The 21,757-nt window shown below is 35.1% G+C and overlaps 1 protein-coding gene across 1 annotated transcript in view; it reads left to right on the forward strand.

The window, feature by feature from the left end:
* The window catches only part of CUNH8orf34 (chromosome unknown C8orf34 homolog), a 396,548-nt gene that overhangs the window by 105,445 nt on the left and 269,346 nt on the right, over positions 1-21,757 (forward strand). The window contains 1 exon segment of the mRNA XM_039216922.1: positions 7,234-7,262. Coding sequence (XP_039072853.1) covers positions 7,234-7,262 — 29 coding nt within the window.

Genomic DNA, 21,757 nt, shown 5'->3' on the forward strand with positions numbered 1-21,757 from the left:
GTGGTAGGGTGCAGACTACACCCATCCTGTTATTCTTCCATCTTCACTACATGGCCTCAAGGGTCCTGCAGAAGGGAGAAGTAGATCTAAAGCTTAGAGGTAAAAGTGTAGTGCATTACATCTGGCCACATTGCACAACTAACTGTGAGGCTGGGAAATGTGGTGTAGCTTGTGGTTGCAGGAGAAATATGGAAATGGCTTGAGGAATGAATAACCAGTCTTGCCCACAGTCTTGTTTCTCAGTTTCTCCAGTCCCTCACTGTGATCAGTGTGATGGATCTAAAGTGAAAACCCGACACCCAATTCTTGCAGTTATTCAGTGTTTACTTAAACCCCATATAAGTGCTACATGATCTGAGCTGATCTCCAGTATCATCTTTCAAGACTTAATATCTAGCCATTTATGCACCAGCAACACAGGAGTTTTTCACACTTATTGAAGTTCTTCCATTTCACATTTTTGCTTATGTTGTCCCTGTACTCTGAAATGTCACCCTCACTTCTCTCTGTAGATTCCATATCAACCAAGCTAAATCCTAGTTCTCCCTCTAGGGTCAGCTTAAATATCATTTCTTCCAAAATGATTTACTGCTGCTGTTCTTCCTGGACTGGATTTGGTGCCCCCTTTTTGTGCTTCTATATTTTTCTCTGAACACACTTACTTGCTATTATATACTTTTTTACTAATCTCCTTCCTGGTGCCAGGGCCAGTCTGCCCCTAGACTCCTCAGCATGTAGCACATAACTCCGTCATGATTTGCTGAGTGAGTGCTACCTGTGATTCCATTGCTTCCTGATTCTCTCTTCTCTGAGATACCTCCCTTACTCTTTCTTCACTGCAGATCTGCCTCCTGCTTCTCTAAGTGTGGTCCTTTGATATTAGATTATATGTTTTGGTATTTATAAATTTGATTTCTTTGCTGAGATTTTTGGCTTTCTGGCATATCTATTGAAGGAGTTATGCTTAAAAGTAAATAGGTAAGTAAGTATGTAAATAACAAACTAAAAGTAACAGAGTGGTAGTTCTCTATTATAAGATATTGGTCAAGAGAATCTTTTCCATAGCAAAGTTCTATTCCCAGGGTAGCAGGGCTTCCAGCATATTCTGAGCTTAAGGCTTTTGCTGCTTTCAGCATTTTTCTCTGAAGTGAGGCAGCAATAGGATTAGTATCTTTAGTCCATCCAGACATCAGACTATAGATTGCAGTTCATGAGAAACACTGGCTGGAACTTTGCCAAGGAAAAGAGCCCCGCTGCTGAGAGGACAGAAGACAGATATTTATGCTCCGTGACTGATAATAGCAGTCTGGACTCAGCTAAGAAAAAAATAACAAATGACTTTTTTAGTTTGTCAATCATGAACATACCCGGAAAGTCTTGCTTGACAAGCAGCCTGAGGAGTTAGAGACTGGGAATGAGAAGGAAGCATATAATGCAACAGTTGTTTATCCATTCATTGCCACATGGACTCATCTAGTCTTCATACACTTCTGTGGGGTACAGGGTGGCTCACATGTGCACCCAGACCTCATGTTCACTGGTTAATAAGAGAGATAGGTATGAAAAGCAGGATTTCAAAGCCTTGTAAAAGGCGCCTTAGGGGAGCTTATGGGAGTGTCAAAGAGCCTCCACCAAAGGGATTTAGAGCCAACCTGATGGAAACTGTATCTGAATGGAGTCTAGAAGGATGAAATGGTAACGCTAAGGTAAAAGAAAGATGAAGATATATCATGGGGAGGGAGGCATGTGTGTAAGAGGAAAATTTTGTACTGTTGATGCACAAAGGGTGAAGGAAGTAAAAAAGGCAATGAAGAAGGAAGTCCAGGTGGCAGAGGAGTCAGATGGTAGAGGCGTCTATGCTATAGGGATCTTGTAAGCAACCATCATCCCATGTTTTTGAATAATCATTCTGGCACAGTGGGTATAGCCCATGCCTCAAGGCAAAGATGAGATGAAAAAGCCATGAGAGAAAAGAGAGAATGGACTTAAGAAAATGTAGATTATTGTATGACTAAGAGTTTTTGGTTTATATGAAGGAAGGGTACACATAAAGAGAAAAGAAACTGTTTTGTTTTATTTATTTATTTATTTAGTTTTGTTTTGTTTATAATCAGGGTGCCTGGGTGCTGTCTCTAGCTCAAATAAAGTTTGAGTGTGAAGGAAGAGTATTGTTTCACACCCTAGCTTCAGATACTGACGGCACATCCAAGTGTTGTGGATAGCTTTCCTCTGGTTCCAGCAGCCATATATACATACATATAAAAGTTGTCTATTTGGAGAAATTTGACTAGGGATATAGATGAGGGGATCTTCAGTACATAGGGGAGACAAAACACATACACACACACACACACACACACACACACACACACCATCAACATTAGAGATATAAGTAGACAAGTGATCTAGCTGAGGAGAATGGAAAGGGTGGGATGAAAACCAAGATAGAATGTTTTCATAAAAATCAAAGGGGGAAAATATTTCAGAAAACTGAGGTGTCTGAATTGGCAGACACATTTATAAGAAAAAGATGGAAATGTATTCCAAATTGTGTGCATCTATCTTCAAGCTCTACTTCCATTGTTCACTGCTGTGAGACTCATAAAAGTGAAAAGTTGGAAATTAAATATCTTTTCTTAGAGAAATGGATAAAGAAATCATGGTACATTCACACAGTGGTACACACTGTATAGCCATTAAAAATTTTGTTGAAAATAGTAATATAAAAATATAGTTAGATATGCTTTAAATAAAAATCAAGTAACAAAAGGGTGTATATTTTGCTTTAATTTTATCTTATATATACGCCTATATAGACATATAGTATTTATATGGATTCCTGTACATGTGTACAGAATTATTTGAAAGAATTCATAACTGGCTGTTATCATTAGTTGCCTGTGAATGGAGGCTTGTTTTTCTTTTTCCTCTTATTATGTCTTCTATTTTTTTTCTGATTAACATGTAGTGGCTTAATAAAATGAAATAACACGGTATCTTTTTGTAGTAGAAAAGGTTCCTTTTGATTACATGATCAGGATGTGTATAGGGAAGTTTTAAAAGGATAATGAAAGCAGAGGCTTATATATAGGGGATGTAGTAAGGAAGAGAGAGATAAGGAGTACAGACACTTTGAAAAATTTGATGAGAAAAGAAAAGGTGTAAAAGAGAACATTATAGTGGAGGAAGGTCAAGGATGTTAGGATTTTGAGTCATTTTGATTTGGTTTCCTTTAGTTTCACACGTGCACAAGTGTATGAGAGAGAGAGAAAGATAGAGACAGAGATGAGGAGGAGAGGAGATAACAAGAGAATATGTGTATGTAAGTACATATGTAATGGGTTTTAGGCTGATCAGAAGAAACCAAAAGAAAGAACTTGCAGATTCAGGACAGAGAAGGAAGATAATAGATGGAGCAAATACCAGAGAGGGTAGATGGGGATAGAGTCAAGAAACAGGTGTGGAAATTCATCTTCATAGGAAAGAATGTATCATCCTCTGATATTAGAGAGAACAATGCAAATGGCTTGGAGAGGATGGGTCAGAACATCTAGGGAGTTTAAATCTGATAGTTACAAATTTTTCAGGATATTAAAATTTGATGTCCTTTACAGTGAGAGGAGTAGGGCCTGTTGAAAACCCTTAAGGTTTGGAAATGTCCTTTGAAGACTGATGGAGCCATTAATCAAGATAAACATTAGCATGTGCTTCTAGAGCAAGATTCGTTAGACTTTGACCAAGGATCCAAATCTAGCCTGTGGTCTGTTTTTTTGGTAGCCCATGAGCTAAGCATGTTTCTTAAATTTTTAAAGATTGTTTAAAAGAAGAAGAAATATATGGATATTACACAGATTATATTTTCAAGTTTGAAAATCCTGAAATATTTACGCAGAAAGTTTTCCAACTCTGCTCTTTAATAACCAAATTGAAGATAGAATCCCTCAGGTTGTAGCGGGAATTCCCTTTGGTCTAAAAGCAGTGAGCAGCCTATCTCAAGAGTGTTTAAATTAACAGATGGTCAGAGGTTGGTCTTGGGTATCAGTAATATTCTGCTTATTGATATGTGTAATACTTACACAGGTATTTGCTTTAACACTATGCATTCTACTCAGTGATGTGCTGGGACACTGACTCTAAAATTAATCCCTATTTGTAGCATTTGCCAATCTCTATGGTGTAAATACTCTCACGATGGCTAATTTCAGGCTATCAGTGTGACATTTCAGAATGATGAATTAGGAAGAAATGTACAGAATTAGTTCTCACAAGCCATTTTGGGCCAGTTTGGGATTTTTTCCATAGGGAAACAAATCTTGGAGAAATACCTGATTGCATTTCATATCATGTGAATTTTATGACCTACTGTTAGGAAATTAATTATACTGACTGAGCTGTAAAGAGTTTTGAAAAGTAACTACTTCCATTTCTTGTAACTACAACTGAATTTGAGCTCTAGGGCTAAGCTGATACCTGGGAAGATGCACGTCTTGGTGAAGCAAATAGCTGTCATTTCCTTGAGAGAGCAGAACTCAAATTTGAGAATACGAAAACTGTGTTTTAACAGAAATCTCTGATACCACTGAGACCTCTTTGGAGACTGGAATAAATGGAAATACCCATAAGTTGAAGGACACAAATGGACTCCATCCAGATAGGTTTACACTAAAGCAGAATCAGGAAACCACCTCTGACATGCCTGTGGGAGCCCTTGCCTATATCTAGAAGATACTCATTCTCCCCAGTTTCTTACAGGCATCCCACTTCCATAAGTTGGACACCATTGCTTCCCTAAGTCAGGCCTCTTTGGCTATGGCTCTAATGTCTGATAGGACGATGTTTCCTTTAAGGTTTCAGTTTGACTTTTAAGAAGACTGTGTGAGCCAGCCAGTACCCACAGTCAAATCCTGGGCCTTCTTTCCTTACAACAGATTGTAGCAACCCACTATATTTCTTGTATATTTTCTGTGCCCCACTGCTTCTCAGTTTTCTTTGTCCCACTGCTTCTCAGTTTTCTGTAAACTTAAAAAAATAAGTTAAAGTATAATGGATTTTAAGAGTTAATGAAATGGCTAAGCTGTACTTGATTGTCATCATAACATAAAGACAACATCTCTACACCTGTCTTTGCATGTTTGCTCTGCAGTTAATGATCTACAAGCAGTATGGTTACTTGTTTTGTTTTTGGTGCACGTTTGCATTGTCCGAGCAGTTCATGCTATTATAGTTGACTTAAATTCCTAATTAGTTTTTGTTAGTAGAGAAGGGTATACCACAAAATGGTTAGTCTCCTCTCAGGGAATAGGTGTGAGTACTCTGCTAGGAGCTAGGAGGAAAATCCTGCCTTAATAGAAATTGTTCTCATTAGGACTTCATGCTTCTCAAGAGGAACATTTCTTTACCATTCTTCCAACTGCTTTTAATTAGTTTAAGCTTTGATTAAAAATAAAACAACAAAAAGCGAAAAATACCCTAAGGCAATTTGATATGAGTAATAGAGAGTGGAAAGAATTATGTACATAATAGAGATTTGTCAAGATAATTTCTTAGGCAAAGTCTTCAAAATATGTAAATGTTAGGAAAATATAATAGATATTAGAACAAAATATGTGAGACCACACACTTGGAACAGTTAGAGGTATAATTCCTTTCCCAAATGAAGTTTCCTATTTAGCTAGTTTGAATTTTATTCTGGGACCTCTTACCAATTACTTTACAAAAAAAGAATTTCATAGAGTATTGCTTTGAAGACTGTGTCTCAAATATACCTGTGATTCTGGTTTTATCTATATGGGGAAGAGTTGTGCCAATTCCTGAGATGAAATAAGACATCTTTTTCTACTTTGTGTTCAATTGTATCCAAAAATCAATTTTTTTTAGGTCTACAGAGAGAGAAATAATATATAGCAACCAACAAAGAACTCTGCACAGATATACTATACCTAATTGAGTGAGGAGATTTGTACTCAGACATTTTCTTACTACTGTTTTCAGGTTCTCTTTTCCAACCCAGCTCATTCTTTCTTGGGCTGTATAGTCTGCTGAACTTTGGCTTCAACCTGTTTTTATTTTCTCTGCATTTCCTTTGACTTCAAACCTGAGAACTTTCCTTGTCTCTTGGCCCATTCCACACTGGGGTTTGAGACCAGCCTCCCTTTACCTTATGCCCGAAACCTGAGGGCTCGATACTCCTGCTCCAGTGCCTGGCCCCAGTACCCATATTCAGCCATTGGTACACCATTGTTCAAAAAAAGAAGTGAAGTGATGTGAGGATGATGTTTTAACCTTACATGTTGAGATTGAAATGCCCACAGGAATTCAGCAAGTAGCTCAGGAAGAAAGTCTATGCTGTTGATAAAGATTCACTGGTCACCACCATAGAGAGAAATAAAAATGTCAGTAGTATAGGTTAGATAACCACGAGAAGTATATTAAGTGAAAAGAAAAGATACCTGAACAAAGAACCCTAGGCATTTCAGGGAAGGACTGAAAAGTCTTGTGAAGAAGACAATGGAAAAGAGAACACAGCATTTCAAGAAGGAAAGTGGGGTTAACAGAGTCTATTATCACAGATCGATGAGTTAAGGGACTAAAACTTTTTACATTTCTGATTTAGACCAATTTTGGAGGAATGACAAAGAGAAATTAAAGAAATACAATAAGAAATATGGATGATTTGAAGGAGAACTTGTGAGGAGGAATCATTTATCCATTGACTCAAAAAGCTGTCCATCTGAGGGAATAGAGGGCAAATTCCTTTTGCTCTGTAGTCTGTGTTTTCATCTGTAAAATAAGGAAATTAAAACAAATAATCTCCAACCTCTATTCTGCCTTGATATTGAATCACTGTAGGAGTGTAAATCAGTTCTCAAGAAGGAACAAAATTCTAACAGGCTAAGCTGTACTTGATTGTCATTATAACAAAGACAACATCCCTACACCTGTCTTTGCATGTTTGCTATGGATTTAAGAATCTACATGCAGTATGGTACTTGTTTTGTCTTTGTTGCACATTTGCATTGTCCGGGCAGTTCATGCTGTTATATTTGACTTAAATTCCGAATTTGTTTTCATTAGTAGAGAAGGATGTACCACAATATTCTGAAGCACTAATAAGAAGAAAAAATAGAGTGGAAAATGTACTAGTTTTATGAATAGAACTTTTATTTTTGTTTCTGACATTGGGTTATTAAAACTGCTTCTAAAACTTTTTTATAAATCTCTTTTGAATCCCAGGTATTGCAATTTCAGATGAACTTGATAAGGTAAGTTGAAAATAAAGTATAGAATTTAAATGTTAATCCACTGTCTAAATGAAAGACTTTCTGAAACATAAAGTGTTCAAATATAATTTATTTGTTGCTAGCATTTTTAAAACTTTCAGTGACAGGCTTTGCTTCTTTTACAAAAATTATTGCATAACATGTATATATATATATATATATCACCAATTTTTTGGAATCAAGAGTTTTAGAATTTTATTAGAGAAAACTGAATCACTGTAATCACTAACTATATTAAAAAAAGAAAACATAATATTATATTATGTAAATATTTTTCTATATATGATGAAGATGATGATTTAGAAGACACTTGTACTTTCCTATAGCTAGCGTTTATAAACCTTACTCAGTAAGTTTTTGCTTTGTTTTGTTTTAAAATTCCAAGATGCCGAAGAATATGGTATCCCAGCTGGAGTGATATCTGTGAAGGTGGTGAGAAGTGATACAGTTAGGAATATATTTTAACAGTAGTGTCAGTGGAACTTGTAAATGTATCAGATGTGAGGTGTTAGAGAAGAAATCAGTCAATGATGAATCCTAGGGCTGGAAGATGAGCAACTAGGTCAACTGTAGTGCTATTTGCTGAAATTGGAAAAACTAGGGAAGTGGCAAATGAAGCAGATTGCAGTAGCATTAGGAGTTCTCTTTGTTTATTTTGAGTTGTCTATTAAACATATTTATATGAGCTGTTAACCGTGGGAGACTTGATTTAGTTATACATTTAGAAGTCATTGGAATAAAAGTTCTCATTATTTTGGATTGGGACCCCTTTGCACTCTTATAAATGGCAGAGGAGGACCCCAAGAAGCTTTGGTTTGTGTAGCTGATACCTATCAATACTTATCATGTAAGAAAGTAAAACTATTAAAAGTGTAATGTTTTTCATTTAAAAAATAGCAGTGATAAAACCATTACATTACAATAATATTTTTTATGAAAAATACTTTATTTTTCAAAACAAGATAGTTGTGAGAACACTATATTTTTTATTTTTTTGAAAATCTCTTTAATGTTTGGCTTAATTGGAAACTTCTGGATTTTCATATCTGTTTCTGCACTTCATGTGTTATGATGTATTATTTTGACTGAAAAAAGTCTAACTACAGATATGTAGTTGGAAAAAGAGAAAGCACCTAGAAATAGCCATTAATATTTGTGAGTGTTGGCTCAGATATTTCTCTAAACAGAATATATATTACAGTTCATTTAATGGTTATAGATAGGAAATGGTAGAAAGTATTATATAAAAAATGGGGTTCTATAAATCATTACATTTTAAAATAATAAACTATAATGTAATAATTATAACTTTTTTACAAAAGCAATGAAGTTAGTATTCTTCTATTCCAAATAAGATTAGACCTTTTGAATTTTGTACCATAAAAATACATTTGTTTGATTAAATAATAAAATTTATTAATATACTTTTAAGTATTAAGTTAATAGACCATTATAATATTTAAAATTTAATTTGTATTGAGGCACCTGGGTCACTCAGTTGGTTAAGCATCTGACTCTTGATTTTGACTCAGGTCATGATCGCATGGCTTGTGAGACCAAGCCTTAAGCCGGGCTCTGTGCTGAGAGTACGAAGCCTGTTTTGGGATTTCCTCTCTCTCTCTCTCTCTCTCTGCCCCTCCCCTGCTCATTCTCTCTTCTCTCTCTCTCAAAATAAATAAACTTAAAAAATACATTTATATGAATATGAACTCTGTGCAAAACTAGATCTTGACTCTAACAATATCAGGTAGAAAAAGTGGCAGATGTGATCTCTTTGCCTTGTCCTGCTTTTCTAGTCTTCTTCCTCTGTGTGTCCATCATTGTCTTTGGCCCATGCTGGGTTCCTCTTACACCGTGACCTTCCTTACAACTTGCAGAAATTACATAATCTCTGTTCTTGCATTTATATTCTATATTCGTTCACTTTAAGTACAAAGACATCATCATCTCTATTTCTAGGTTCATTTGTTCCTTCCAATATATTCTGTGAAGCCCTGGCTGCCTGAGTCATAAATTAGTTTTGTGTGGTTCTGCTTGGCTCTTGTTCTTCCTTTCTTCTGGGTTCTGACTAACAGTGGGGCTGGTGTCTACACCTTTTTTTCGTGAGCTTAAGAATGTACTAATTTTTCTTTGAACTGAAAATAGATTTCAGCTTCACGCTCAGTGGATGCCATGACACTTGGTTAGTAGTATCCTCAGGATACATCTTCACCCCAAAACCCTGTCTCTTCCAAGTACTACTTGAGAGGAGTTTTGGTTTAACTAAATTGTATTGACTGCCAATTTTTATTTACTTACCTGATATTCCTATTTTGGAGGACTTCATGGAAATTGCTGAAACTTATTGCACATTTATTAGTTTTAATTTTTATTGGGAAGATGTCAACAATTGTCATTAGTAAGCTTTTAAAAAAATTTATGTCACTGCAAAGAAGTTGGTCCTACTCTCATACCCAGTGGTTGTGGGTTTTTTTTTTTTTTTTTTTTTAAGAGTACCAGATAATAAAAGGCAAGCACAGGCTGCCAGATCCTTTGCCTGCCTGGGAAGCAGCCTTGGTTGAGGGGAGAGTTGGCCCTATGGCGCTCTCTGCTGACCATGAAGCTCACAGTCCTGTATTTTTCTGAGTAAGAAAATGTGCATCTCAGACAGGTTTTAAAAAACCCAAAACAGAATTATTTACAATTTGTGTTGATCTGACACCTGTGTCTTTAATGTAATAATAAAAATCAACTCAGCTTTTTCCTTTTAACCTTCCATTCGTATCTTTGGGGGCTCGCTGAAGATCTATTTTTCCTAACCTCTATAAAGTACTATTCACCTACTATCATATTGCAATTATATTCATTCATAATTACATTGAGATAGTATTTTTTTGCAATTTCTAAAGTTAGTTTTGAATGATTAATTTTTCTTAATATGGAAACAAAATAAAACAGGCTAATGTTATTTTTAAGGCTTTTATTTTTAGCTGTGGGAATTCTAACAATTTCTTATTCATTAGTTTTGTTCTTGCCTTAGCCACTGTACTGGTTTTCTGTTGCTGCTGTAACAAATTAAAATAATGCGCATATATTATTTAATGGTTCTATAGTTTAAAAGTCCAACATGAGTCTCCCTAGGCTAAAACCAAGGTGTTTTAGAATTGCATTCCTTCCTGAGGTTCTGAAGGAAATCTGTTTTCCTACATTTTCCAGCTTCTGTGGGCTGTTCTATTTCATGTTGCATAGCCCTTTTCCTGCCTCTTCAAAACCAGCATCTATCTCATCTATCTTTGACTGTAGCCAGAAAAAGCTTCCTGCTTCTTTGGGATCATGTGATTAGGTTGGGGCCACCTAGCTAATCTGGATAATTGAATCTTAACATTTTTAACTTTAATCATACTAAGTAAGTCCCTCTTGCCATTTAACGTACTATATTCAAAGGTTTGGGGGTTAGGATATGGACATTCTGAGGAAGCTATCATTTTGCCTCACAGCCACTATTCAAGTTCAGATGACATTGCCTTTCAAATCTGTATCTAATTCTTCAGTCTGCTACTGTTTCCATTCATCCTTCAAAATGCCATATAATAGACATGGCTGGTGCCTACTCAGTTACTGTTCCCTGGGGCAGTGTGACCAATCCTTCAAGTACTGTGAGGGTTGGGTGCTTATTGGCTCACTCTTCCTGAAGGTTGCTTCAATCCATTAGGAGCCATCCTGCTCAGAGATGCCTGGGTTCTCAGCCAGTGACTGACTGAAATAAGACCCTGACTTGTCATTTACATTCTAGAGCTCCTAATGAGATCAGGTTGTGAGTAGACTTTACCCAAACCCATGTATTTGCCTAGCTTCTTCTCTGTCTTCTGCCTCCTTCACTCTCTTACAGGTTTGCTTGAGAGAACATATGAATATATCACTTTTTAAGCCTTTGATTCTAGGGAATCTTACTTAGGGAATCCTGCTAAAAATTCTCCATGAGTTCTTGCCATTTACCAAATTAAGTCCGTATTTCTAACACTAGAATTAACAGTCTCCACCTTGTCACTCAAATCTACGTTTTATGCTTTGTTTCCCTTTTTTTCTCTATTCAGAGTCTGTGTTGTGCTCAACAAGGAATACTATAAGGCAGGTAGACTATAGTACATCCAAGTCATATTCTTGTTTATTTCTACAGTTTTGCTCATCATCATTCCCTCCTCTCTCTCTCCAACTTTTCCATTTTTCAAACTCCAGCCTTCTCTGATCACTCTTGCAGAAAGTGATCTTACCTCCTCTGAGTTCTTAGAGGAAACAGCAACCACGTCACAAATGATACTTCTTGTCTCACATTATGGAAATTTTTGTTCATTGCTTGACAGAATAGCCTGATATTTTGGAAAAATCCACAGAGTAAACCTTGTATTGAACCTTTCCTCCTGCCATTTACTAATTATGTGAACTTCAGACAGTTTTTATAGATGCTGAGCTTTAGTTTCCTTCCTTGTGAAATGTGATGGTTTTAGTAACTATTGAAAATAACATCAATTACTTTTCCACCCAAAAATAATTTTAGGTAGATTGCTAAGATACCTAAAATATAAAACTTTTAAAAGGAATATTTGGAGAAATCATTTCAAAGGGAACAGAGTATAGGAAAAACATGAATCCCCTGCACACAATACAGTCTTGAGGCTCAGTATCCTCACTATAGTTGAGCCACAATTGAGCTTTTTGTCACTTGGTATCCTCACCACCACAGGATCATAGCAAAACAGTGTTCACAGGAAAACTAACCAATCCTACTACTGAATCTCAAGAAAAATATCCCCCATTTATTGTCATGAAGTACATACATATAATGTATCAATAATATCTTCAAAACATGTTTATACTTCTATTCACCAAAGGATATAATCAACAGAGTGCAAAAATGACTTCCAGATTATGAGAAATATTTGTAAAGCATATGTATATGATAATGAGGTTAATATCCAGAATATATAAAAACTGCTGCAACTCAACAACAAAACAAATAATCTAATTTTAAAATGGGCAAAGAACTTGAATAGACATTTCTCCAGAGATGATATGCAAATGACCAGCAAGCATGTGAAAAGATCCCCATATCACTAATCATTAGAGAGATGTAAATCAAAACCGTGAGATACCATCTCAAACCCTCAGGATGGCTACTATCAGAATACCCCCATAAAATAATAAGTGTTGGTGAGGATGTACAGAAATTGGAACTTTTGCATACTGTTTGTGGGAATGTAAAAGGGTGCAGTTACTATGGAAAATAACATCGCAATTCTTAAAACATTAGCGATAAAATTACCAGATGATCCAGCAATCCTTCTTTTAGGTATATATCCAAAAGAATTGAAAGCAAGATCTCAAAGAGATGTTTACACACCCATATTCATCATAGCATTATTCACAATAGCCAAAAGATGGAAGGAACCATGTGCCTTTTGATGGATGAATAGGTGAACAGAACACACACAGAGACACACACACACACACGCACGCACACACACAGTGGAATATTATTCAGACTTGAAAGGAAATCTTGTCACATGCCACAACACAGATGAACCTTGAAGAGATTATGCTAAGTGAAATAGTCACAGAAAGACCTAATACTGTGTGATTCCATTTATATGAGGTATCTAAAATAGCCAAATTCATAGAGGCAGAAAGTACAATGATAGTTGCCAGGGGTTGGGGAGAGTGGAACATGGGAGTTCTTCACTGGGTATAAGGTTTCAGTTTCACAAGATGAAAGAGGTCTACTCAACATTGGTTTGGACAGCATCTTGGATATACTTTACTAAATTGTATACTTAAATACAATTTAAGATGTATTTGTAATTTAAGATGTAAGATGGTAAATTTCATGTTACATTTGTTTTATCACAATTTTAAAAATATATTCTTACAGTAAATAAGATCATGAGTTTCATAGGAGTTCTTTGAATAATGTCTGTTGACCTAGGCAAATGTCATAATGCAAAAGCAAAGTTTAGTTGGAACAATTTCACAGGACGTCCCAATAGTGAGGTATAGGACAGGGCTTTCTGGTGTTCTGGCTTTAGTAAAAGATACATTTTATTTAAGGTTACAGAGAGTTTGCATATCTTTTAGACAACTCATCAGTATATTCTCTTTAACTAACTTTTATTACCTACTGAATGATAGCTTGAGTTTCTAGTCCTTGAATCCTTAAATGGATTTATTAATAAGAGATCTAATAATATTGAAGGATTAGTGCATCCTATATTCTAGACCTTGGGCTAAGCATTTCTTATAGATTACACCATTTTATCCTGATGAAAAATCTCTAACATTTTTTGAGAATGTACTGCATACCAGTCAGTGTTCCAGATTACTTACCTGCAGTATCATATTTAATATTTACTAATACGCTGTGAAATTAGGGACTATTATTCCCATTGACAAATGACAAAATTGAAATGCAGGAAGGTTAATAATCAATCTCACCAGAGGTTATATTAACTGAAAATAGAAGTGGGACACAAACTCAGACACATTAATCTCAGAGCCCATGCTCTTAACAGTGACATCATATTTATGATATAGTTACTATTATTTACCAGTCTAAGAAATGAAAAAAATAAGAGCTCTTAGAGTTTCATAAATTCCCCCTTGCTCCCAGAGTAAATGGAAGAACTGGAACCCAAACCCAGCCTGTTTATACTCCAGAGTCTATACTCTTCATCTCTGCAGTAGGTTATGCCAGTACAGTTCCTATTATAGGTGCCTGGTACAGAATAATCATTCAATTAATAATTGCAATCTTTATTAGAAACTCTTTGTTCACAGTACCTGCCCGGCCTGCACTAAGCCTTTGGGAAATAATTGTGTAATAGCCAGAACTAATCTCTAATCCAGGTTCATTTTTTGGTAGCTTTTTACCATATTTCCTACTATCAAGACCTTTTCTTTGAGTTATTTTATTATATTAAGAGCTCTCATTCTAATATGATAGAAATATAGAAAGAGAGGTGGACAGTGTAGTGGTCATGTTCACAAATATGTTTCAACATGGAAGTTAAATATATATGAGACCATGCAAAAGATTAACTTGGCAGTTAATAATAGATTGTATTTTATCAAGCATATAGTATGCCAGGTACTGTGTCAGGTACTTTAAGTCTACTTCTTACAAATCTTCACAAAAGCCCTATGAGAAAGCTCTTCTGTCCATTTTACACATAGGACAATTGAAGCCCACAGAGTTTGTAACTTGTACAAATTTACAGATGTAGATAATAGACTGTAGAACTCAGATCTGAGTACAAATTTAATTTCAAAACCCATTCTCTTAAATACTATGTTACGTTGCTTCACTAAGAGGCTAGGAAGCTCAAAGAGAGACTGCTTTTTTTTTTATTAGTTCAGACTGGCTATCTGAATACGAGTAACACTGAAATCTGGTACAGACATAATCTGCCATGGGCCTTCTAGCCACTTGATGATTGTCCCCACTAAGTATACCAGTGGAAGGACTAAAAACTTAACTCCTTTAAAGATAAGATTTTTTTTCACTAGATAGATTTTTGCTATTGACTTTTCTATTCATTTCTCCCCAAACAGATCTGGATTGCATTCTTTGCGTATGTGTGTATGCATGTCTGTGTGATTATTTGGAGAATGGTGTTGGGATTGGGGGCATACTTATATTGTTACGGTCCTTTTGTGTTGCTTCTGTGTCCCAGAGTTTCTTGCCCACCCACATCTGACCTACATGTTTGTTTATCACATATTTTTGGCAGTAGAGGGTTGTGTTGGTTATATGTTTGATTTATAAAAAAGCAATAGTCCTAATATTAAAGGAGACTGCCAGTATGATTATTGTTCATGTTTTATCTGAAAAACCCATCTCTCAAAAACAAAATGTGGAAGATGACAATTAAAGAAAAATATTTGCAGTTTATATTACAGGCAAAGCTTAATAACCCTAATTATAGGGCACTTCTAAAAATAGAGAACAAAAGGGCTAAATTCCCCTAAAAATGAGCCATATGTTCACAGAAAATAAATGAAACTGCCTCTTAGTGCTATGAAAAGATGCCTTCATTTAAAATAAGAGAAATGCAAATTAAGCACCACTGCTTACCTATCAAATTTACAGAAATCCCCAAGTTTATAAAAATATTCTGTTGGTGAGGCTATGAGGAAATAGGTAGGACTGTACTGGTGCAAGGTGCAAACACCATGATGGGAAATTTTTCAATATTTAAAAAACTCTATGCACAGTATTTTTTGATCAAATAATCCTAGTTCTATGAATCTATTCCAAAGACACACTGGCAAAAATATGAAAAGACTTATGTATTGTTATTATACCTTGTTGTGCTATTTTAATAGCAAAATTTAAAACAAATGTCCATTAAAAGAAAAATACTGGATACATTATAGTATATCCACACAATAGAATATTATGCAGCTGAAAAAATGAAAGAATGTCTCCACAGAGACTTTAGAGTAATTCCTAGGATATGTTGTTAAAAAAAGAGGCAAAGAGAGGAAATGTGTTTATAGTGCGCAACCATTTATCTTAGTAAGTGTAATGAAAGTATAGATACATATGTGATTATGCTAAAGCCAAAACAAGAGCAAAATCTGTCATACCTTGAAGCACACACACATACACACACACTCACACACAAACACACAATTGTTAAAAGTTACCCTTAAGAGAGGGGAAGATACAGAAAGTTAGGAGTAAGAAAGGTATAAAGAGGAGAGGATAGGGATAGTGGGCTCATTTCTTAGAGCTTTGAATATATGCATTTGGAACTACTTAAGTAGATGATATAGTTTCAAAACAATAAAATCTTAAAACAGTAATTTCTAAAAATCATAAGTAAAATGAAACAAATCAGCACAACTGTATTTCACATTGATGGCATAAACACACTGAGATGAATTTATTCCAAGTCATTATTAGCACAGTGATTTGATTGTTCAAATCAAATCAAATATACTCTGAGGACAGAGGGAACAGCAATACACTTTAAACTGTTTTTGGTAGTTGTGTCATTGATGGATAGTGTTGGCATTATTACAAAGAGATTATTGTCTATGCTTTGTGTGATATAGCAAAGAATAATTATGTTGATATCCTTAAGAACCAGAATTTTTGGCATAAGGAAATACAGATGTAGGACCAATAAATTTAAGTGAAAATCTTATAATCCTGTTTTGAAGAGGAAGTATCATTAAGAACTCATATTTTTTTGTTTTTAAAAATAAAATACACTCCTTACTGGCACTGAGCACTACTAGAGCCCAGATGTTTTCTTCTAAATATCATTCTCTATTAAAAGGAACTAAGGCTCTTTAGAGAAATGGCTGAATCTAGGGCTGCAGTGGAGAAAGTACGCATTGAGTCTGGAATATCTTTAGTGTCAGGAAGTAAGATGCAAAGAATGATGGAACATTTCAAAAGGACACAGGAACCTACTTATGGGAGCTCCTACTAGGAATGTTAAAGCCCAAAAATAATGATAGGAATATGTTATAGTTCCTTGTATGAAATAATAATCCATAGTCCATACTAATATACCTTCTTACATGCGTACATACACAAATAGAGGTGAAGGAGAAGCTCTTTGTTACAGTAGAGTACCAACAAATAAATTTAGAAGGATTGGTGAAATTATAAAATCATAAATTGGCAACCATCATAGTAATTGATGCTGGGAAGGGCCTGCAAAGTATGTTAAAATTAGTACATGAGATTTTGATGAATTACAGGTTTTCTACATAGTTTCAGAGTTATTCCCCAGAAGATATTTAATAATTAACAAGAGAGAAGTCGCAAGTTTACAATGGAGAATCATGAAAGATATCACCCTAACCAGGTGGCCATGGTTAACATCACTAGCAGTGAGGCAAATCAGTATCATGTGCCTTTTGATAAGAAAATAATACATCACTTCTGTGTTATTCTTGCCTAAAATGCATGACTTGACTCTAATCATAGGAAGCATTGGAAAAATGTTAATTGAGGGACCTCCTAAACAAATAACTGGCCCATATTTTTAAGAAACATGAAGGTCCTAAATGTCAAAAACTGAAAACTCTTCTACATTAAAGGACATTAGGCAACAACAACAAGAACATGACAATTGAATATCATATGTGATTCTCTATTGCCATGAGCAACTTGATTCAAATAATTGAGGAAATTTAGACAAAGTTGGTTATTAGTATTGTATTAATGTTAATTACTGGCTTTGATAATTATATTGTGGCTGCATAAGAAAATGTCCTTCTTTATAGATTATATACCATGAAGTGTTTAGGCATAACGAATATCATATTTTAACTTACCTTCAAGTGGTTCTGGAGAAATTTTATATATAAATATGAAAAGGAGAGAAAGAAAATGATAAAGCAAAATGTCAACTAACAATGTTGACATTATTAACATTAACAACATTGGGCAATCTGGATGAAAAGTATACAGAAATTCTTTTTTTCTCAACGTTTATAAGCCTGAATTATGTCAAAATAAAATATTTAAAATATACTTATTTATTAGATCCATCTGCTATTACTGGCTGAAAAATTGTAAGTATACCCATTGTCCAGAAACTAGTCTTAAAATATATTTCCCACTAAAATGAATTGGAGTCCCTTGGAATAATGGCTGATTCTGGGTTGGAAGCAAAATGAGTCTAAAATATCTTGTCATACCAGAAAGCAAGAACATGGGAAAGACCACTTGGCTGTGTCAGAATTGATCAGGAACCAACTTTAAATAGTCTCCCACTGGAAAGAGTTGAGAAAATTTGAAGAATAAAAATAATAACTGCAATGCAGTGATTTATATCTAACATTTAAAATTTTTTACATTCATCCAAAAAATTAATCATATTGAGTATGTTAGGATGCCAAAGTTATTATTTTCAAAAATCTGTAAAATGGAAAGTATCAGACATTTAATCTGCCCTTTCTATATAAATTGTACTTCAGGATAACCAAATATTTGAGGAAGTTTCTCCTTACAGAAGTTTTCTAGCAAATAAAATATTTCAGCAAATAAATTATAAAATTAGACAATCACCATATGGCAATATTTAGTGATTTAATGGATTTAAGCAATAAGAATCAATGCTGCCAATATCACTAAAGAGGAGCCAGCAGGATATAATGTGCCCCCAGATATAACTGCAGTAATCCTCCCTTATCCATGGGGAATACATTCCAAAACCCCAGTGGATACCAGAAACCGTGGATAGTACCAAACCTATATATGCTGTGTATTTCCTATACATACGTACCTATGATAAAGTTTAATTTATGAATTATGCACAGTAAGAGATTAACAACACTATGTAATAATAAAGTAGAAAAGTTATGTGAATGTGGTCTCTCTCTTTCAAAATATCTTATTGTACATGTACTTACCCTTCTTCCTGTGAGGTTGTGAGATGTTAAAATTCCTGTGTAATTAGATGCAATGAGGTGAATAATGTAGGCATTGTGATGTACTATGAGGCTACTATTGACCTTCTGACAGCGTGTACAAAGGATCGACTGCTTTTGGACTCTAATTGACTGTGGGTTAACTGAAGCCACAGAAAGCTAAACCACAGATAAGGGGTGGGGGACTACTGTATAACCATTCTCTTAGAAGCAGTATTGGCAGCAACAACAATAGCAACAAAAACTTTTCCAAAACTAACTACTAATTTATGGAAATTACAAAGGGCAGAGGGACATTTCAAGCCACAGCATAGGGATATAAAGGGGAAAACCAGACTGTGGAAAAGTCCCAGGAGAAACATTTGAATTTTTATGAACAGCAGCAGCAACAACAAAATTACAGAAGAAAAAATGAGAGGAGAATCTAGAGATTAAAAGAGAAGTCCATCACAACATGTTAAGTGTTGCGTAGAATCTGACTTACACAAATAGTTCCCCTGAGACAGTCAAGGAAACTTGAAAACTAATGAGATTTGTTCATTTTAAGAATATTGTTACTTTATTGTTAAAAGTAATAATGGTATTTATTTACAAAAGTGCTCTTACTATACGTACTTGACCATTTACAAATGACATGATACAATGAATGGGATTTGCTCTGAAATCCTCTGGGTAGGAAAAAGGCTCTGTGGAAGGGATGTGGATGGAGATAAGGATGAAGTGAGTTTACCGATGAGTTGATAATTGATGAAAATGTGTGTGACTACAAATGGGGCTTATTTTAATCTTCTTTCTAGTTTTGCAGAAAATATTCATAATGAATAAAATGTTTTAGGTCACAGGTAGTAGAGTGCAGAAGATAGTGGAGGAAAAGAGGAGGGATAACATTGGCGGTTATTAGGGCTAGCAGGTAAGCTAAGGGCTTTTTGATGTTATTTAATTTAGTTTCTGGACCAGTCCAGTGAATGGTTGTATGTTTTTCCTGTTTTCCAGATAAGGAAACTGAAGCTAGAATGATTAAGTGATTTGTTGAAGGTCTCAGAATTAGTACTTGAAGCTAGAATAAATACTACCTTCTGGCTCATCTGATTATTCATCTGATTCCAAATTTATGATTTTTTTTTACGGGTGTATACTGTACTCCACCATGAAAGGAGACAAGCTAAAATGGATTTAATGTATTGAGAACTTTATTGGTTTAATAATTTATATGACAAAATCTTCCCCATTAAAGGAGGCCAGTTTAGTGATTTTTAGTATATTCAAAGTATATTACCACAACCTAAGTCTAGAATGTTTTCATCATCCCAAAAGAGACCTTATATTCATTCCTCATCCCTCCCCCCAGGCCCTCTGCCCTAGACAATCAGTAATTTTCCTTCTGTCTCTATAGATTTGCATATTCTGGAAATTTCATGGGAATGCAATCAAACAGTTATCTTTTGTGACTATCTTCTGTCACTTAGCATGTTTTCAAGGCTCAGTGATGTTGTAGCTTATATCAGTACTTCATTCTTTTTGTTGCCGAATAACACTCTGTTGTGTGGATAAGGCTGATTTTGTTTATTCATTCATCAATTTGTGGACATTTGAGTTGTTTCCACTTTTCAGCTATTGTGATTAATGTTTCTATGAATATTCACATATAAGTTTTTGTGTGGACGTGTGTTTTCATTTCTCTTGGGCATACATGTAGGGAACGGGAACGCTGGCTCATATGTTACTCTAACTCTGAGAAACTGCCAAACTACTTTTCACAGTGACAGTGCCATTTACATTCCAATCAGCAAGTGTGAGGGTTCCAGTTTCTCCCATCATTAGTACTTGTTCGTCTTTAACTTCTAGTCAGCCTCATGGGTGTGAAGTAGTATCTTACTGTGGTCTTACATATCCTAATAACTAGTAATGTTTGATAACGAATCATATGTTATGTAAATTTAGTCACTCTTTTATTCACTGTACCTTCTGTATGTGAGAAAAGAATGATGAAATGACAGTTCATCCTTTGTAACTGTAGACAAAAATGCTAGTAGCTGATGGGTTTTTTGATGAAAAGATAAAACAAATTCTCTTCTGATTGCTTTCATTTTTTTTTAATTTTTAAAATGTTTTTATTTATTTGTGAGAGAGAGCACGTGCATGAGCAGGAGAGGGTCAGAGAGAGGGAGATACAGAATCTCAAGCAGTCTCCAGGCTCTGAGCTAGCCATCAGCACAGATCCTGATGCGGGGCTTGAACCCATGAAATGTGAGATCATGACCTGAGCCAAAGTCAGACGCTTAACCAACTGAGCCACCCAAGCACCCCTGATTGCTTTCATTTTCCCATTGAAATAAGAAGCAACATAATTCACTAAGAATCAGGAGAGAGATAGGAAATATTGAAATTAACTAAGGAATGAAAATGTATCTGAACTGAAAGAGAAAAAAATTCCTAAATAAACTTGAATGAATCTATCAATGTGGCATGTCTTTTTCATATATCACAGATAATGCAGAATTTCCCTCTAAAGGTTGTATCATTTACACTCCTACTAACAGTTTGTAATACATTTTATTCCTGATCCTTGCTCACACTGGCTGTCACCAAACATTTTAATTATAAAATGGATTCTTATAGATTCAATGAATGATTTTATAATTTTCAATAAGATTGAATGCCTGCTTGTCTCTTTTGCCCGTTTTTATTGCCATTAATTTTTTCTTTAGATTAGTGAGTTTATTATGTATTCTGGATGTCAACTCTTACTGGTTATATGTTGTCTCAAATATATTCTCGAAGTTTGAGGCTTGTCATCACTTTTTAAATAATGTTTTCTATTGACAGACATTTTGTTTTTTACAAATAGTTTATTGTCAAATTAGTTTCCACATAACACTCAGTGCTTATCCCCACAAGTGCCCTCCTCCATGTCCATCCCCCCTACCCCCCACATCCATCAGTCCTCAGTTTTTGTCAGCATTCAAGAGTCTCTCATGGTTTGCCTCTCTCCCTTTCCCCCACCATTTCCCCCCTTCTTCTCCCCCTTGTTCCTCCATCAAGTTCCTCCTAAT

The sequence above is a fragment of the Hyaena hyaena genome, unplaced genomic scaffold (assembly GCF_003009895.1).
Source record: "Hyaena hyaena isolate Hyena2069 unplaced genomic scaffold, ASM300989v1 scaffold_660, whole genome shotgun sequence".
NCBI lineage: Eukaryota > Metazoa > Chordata > Mammalia > Carnivora > Hyaenidae > Hyaena > Hyaena hyaena.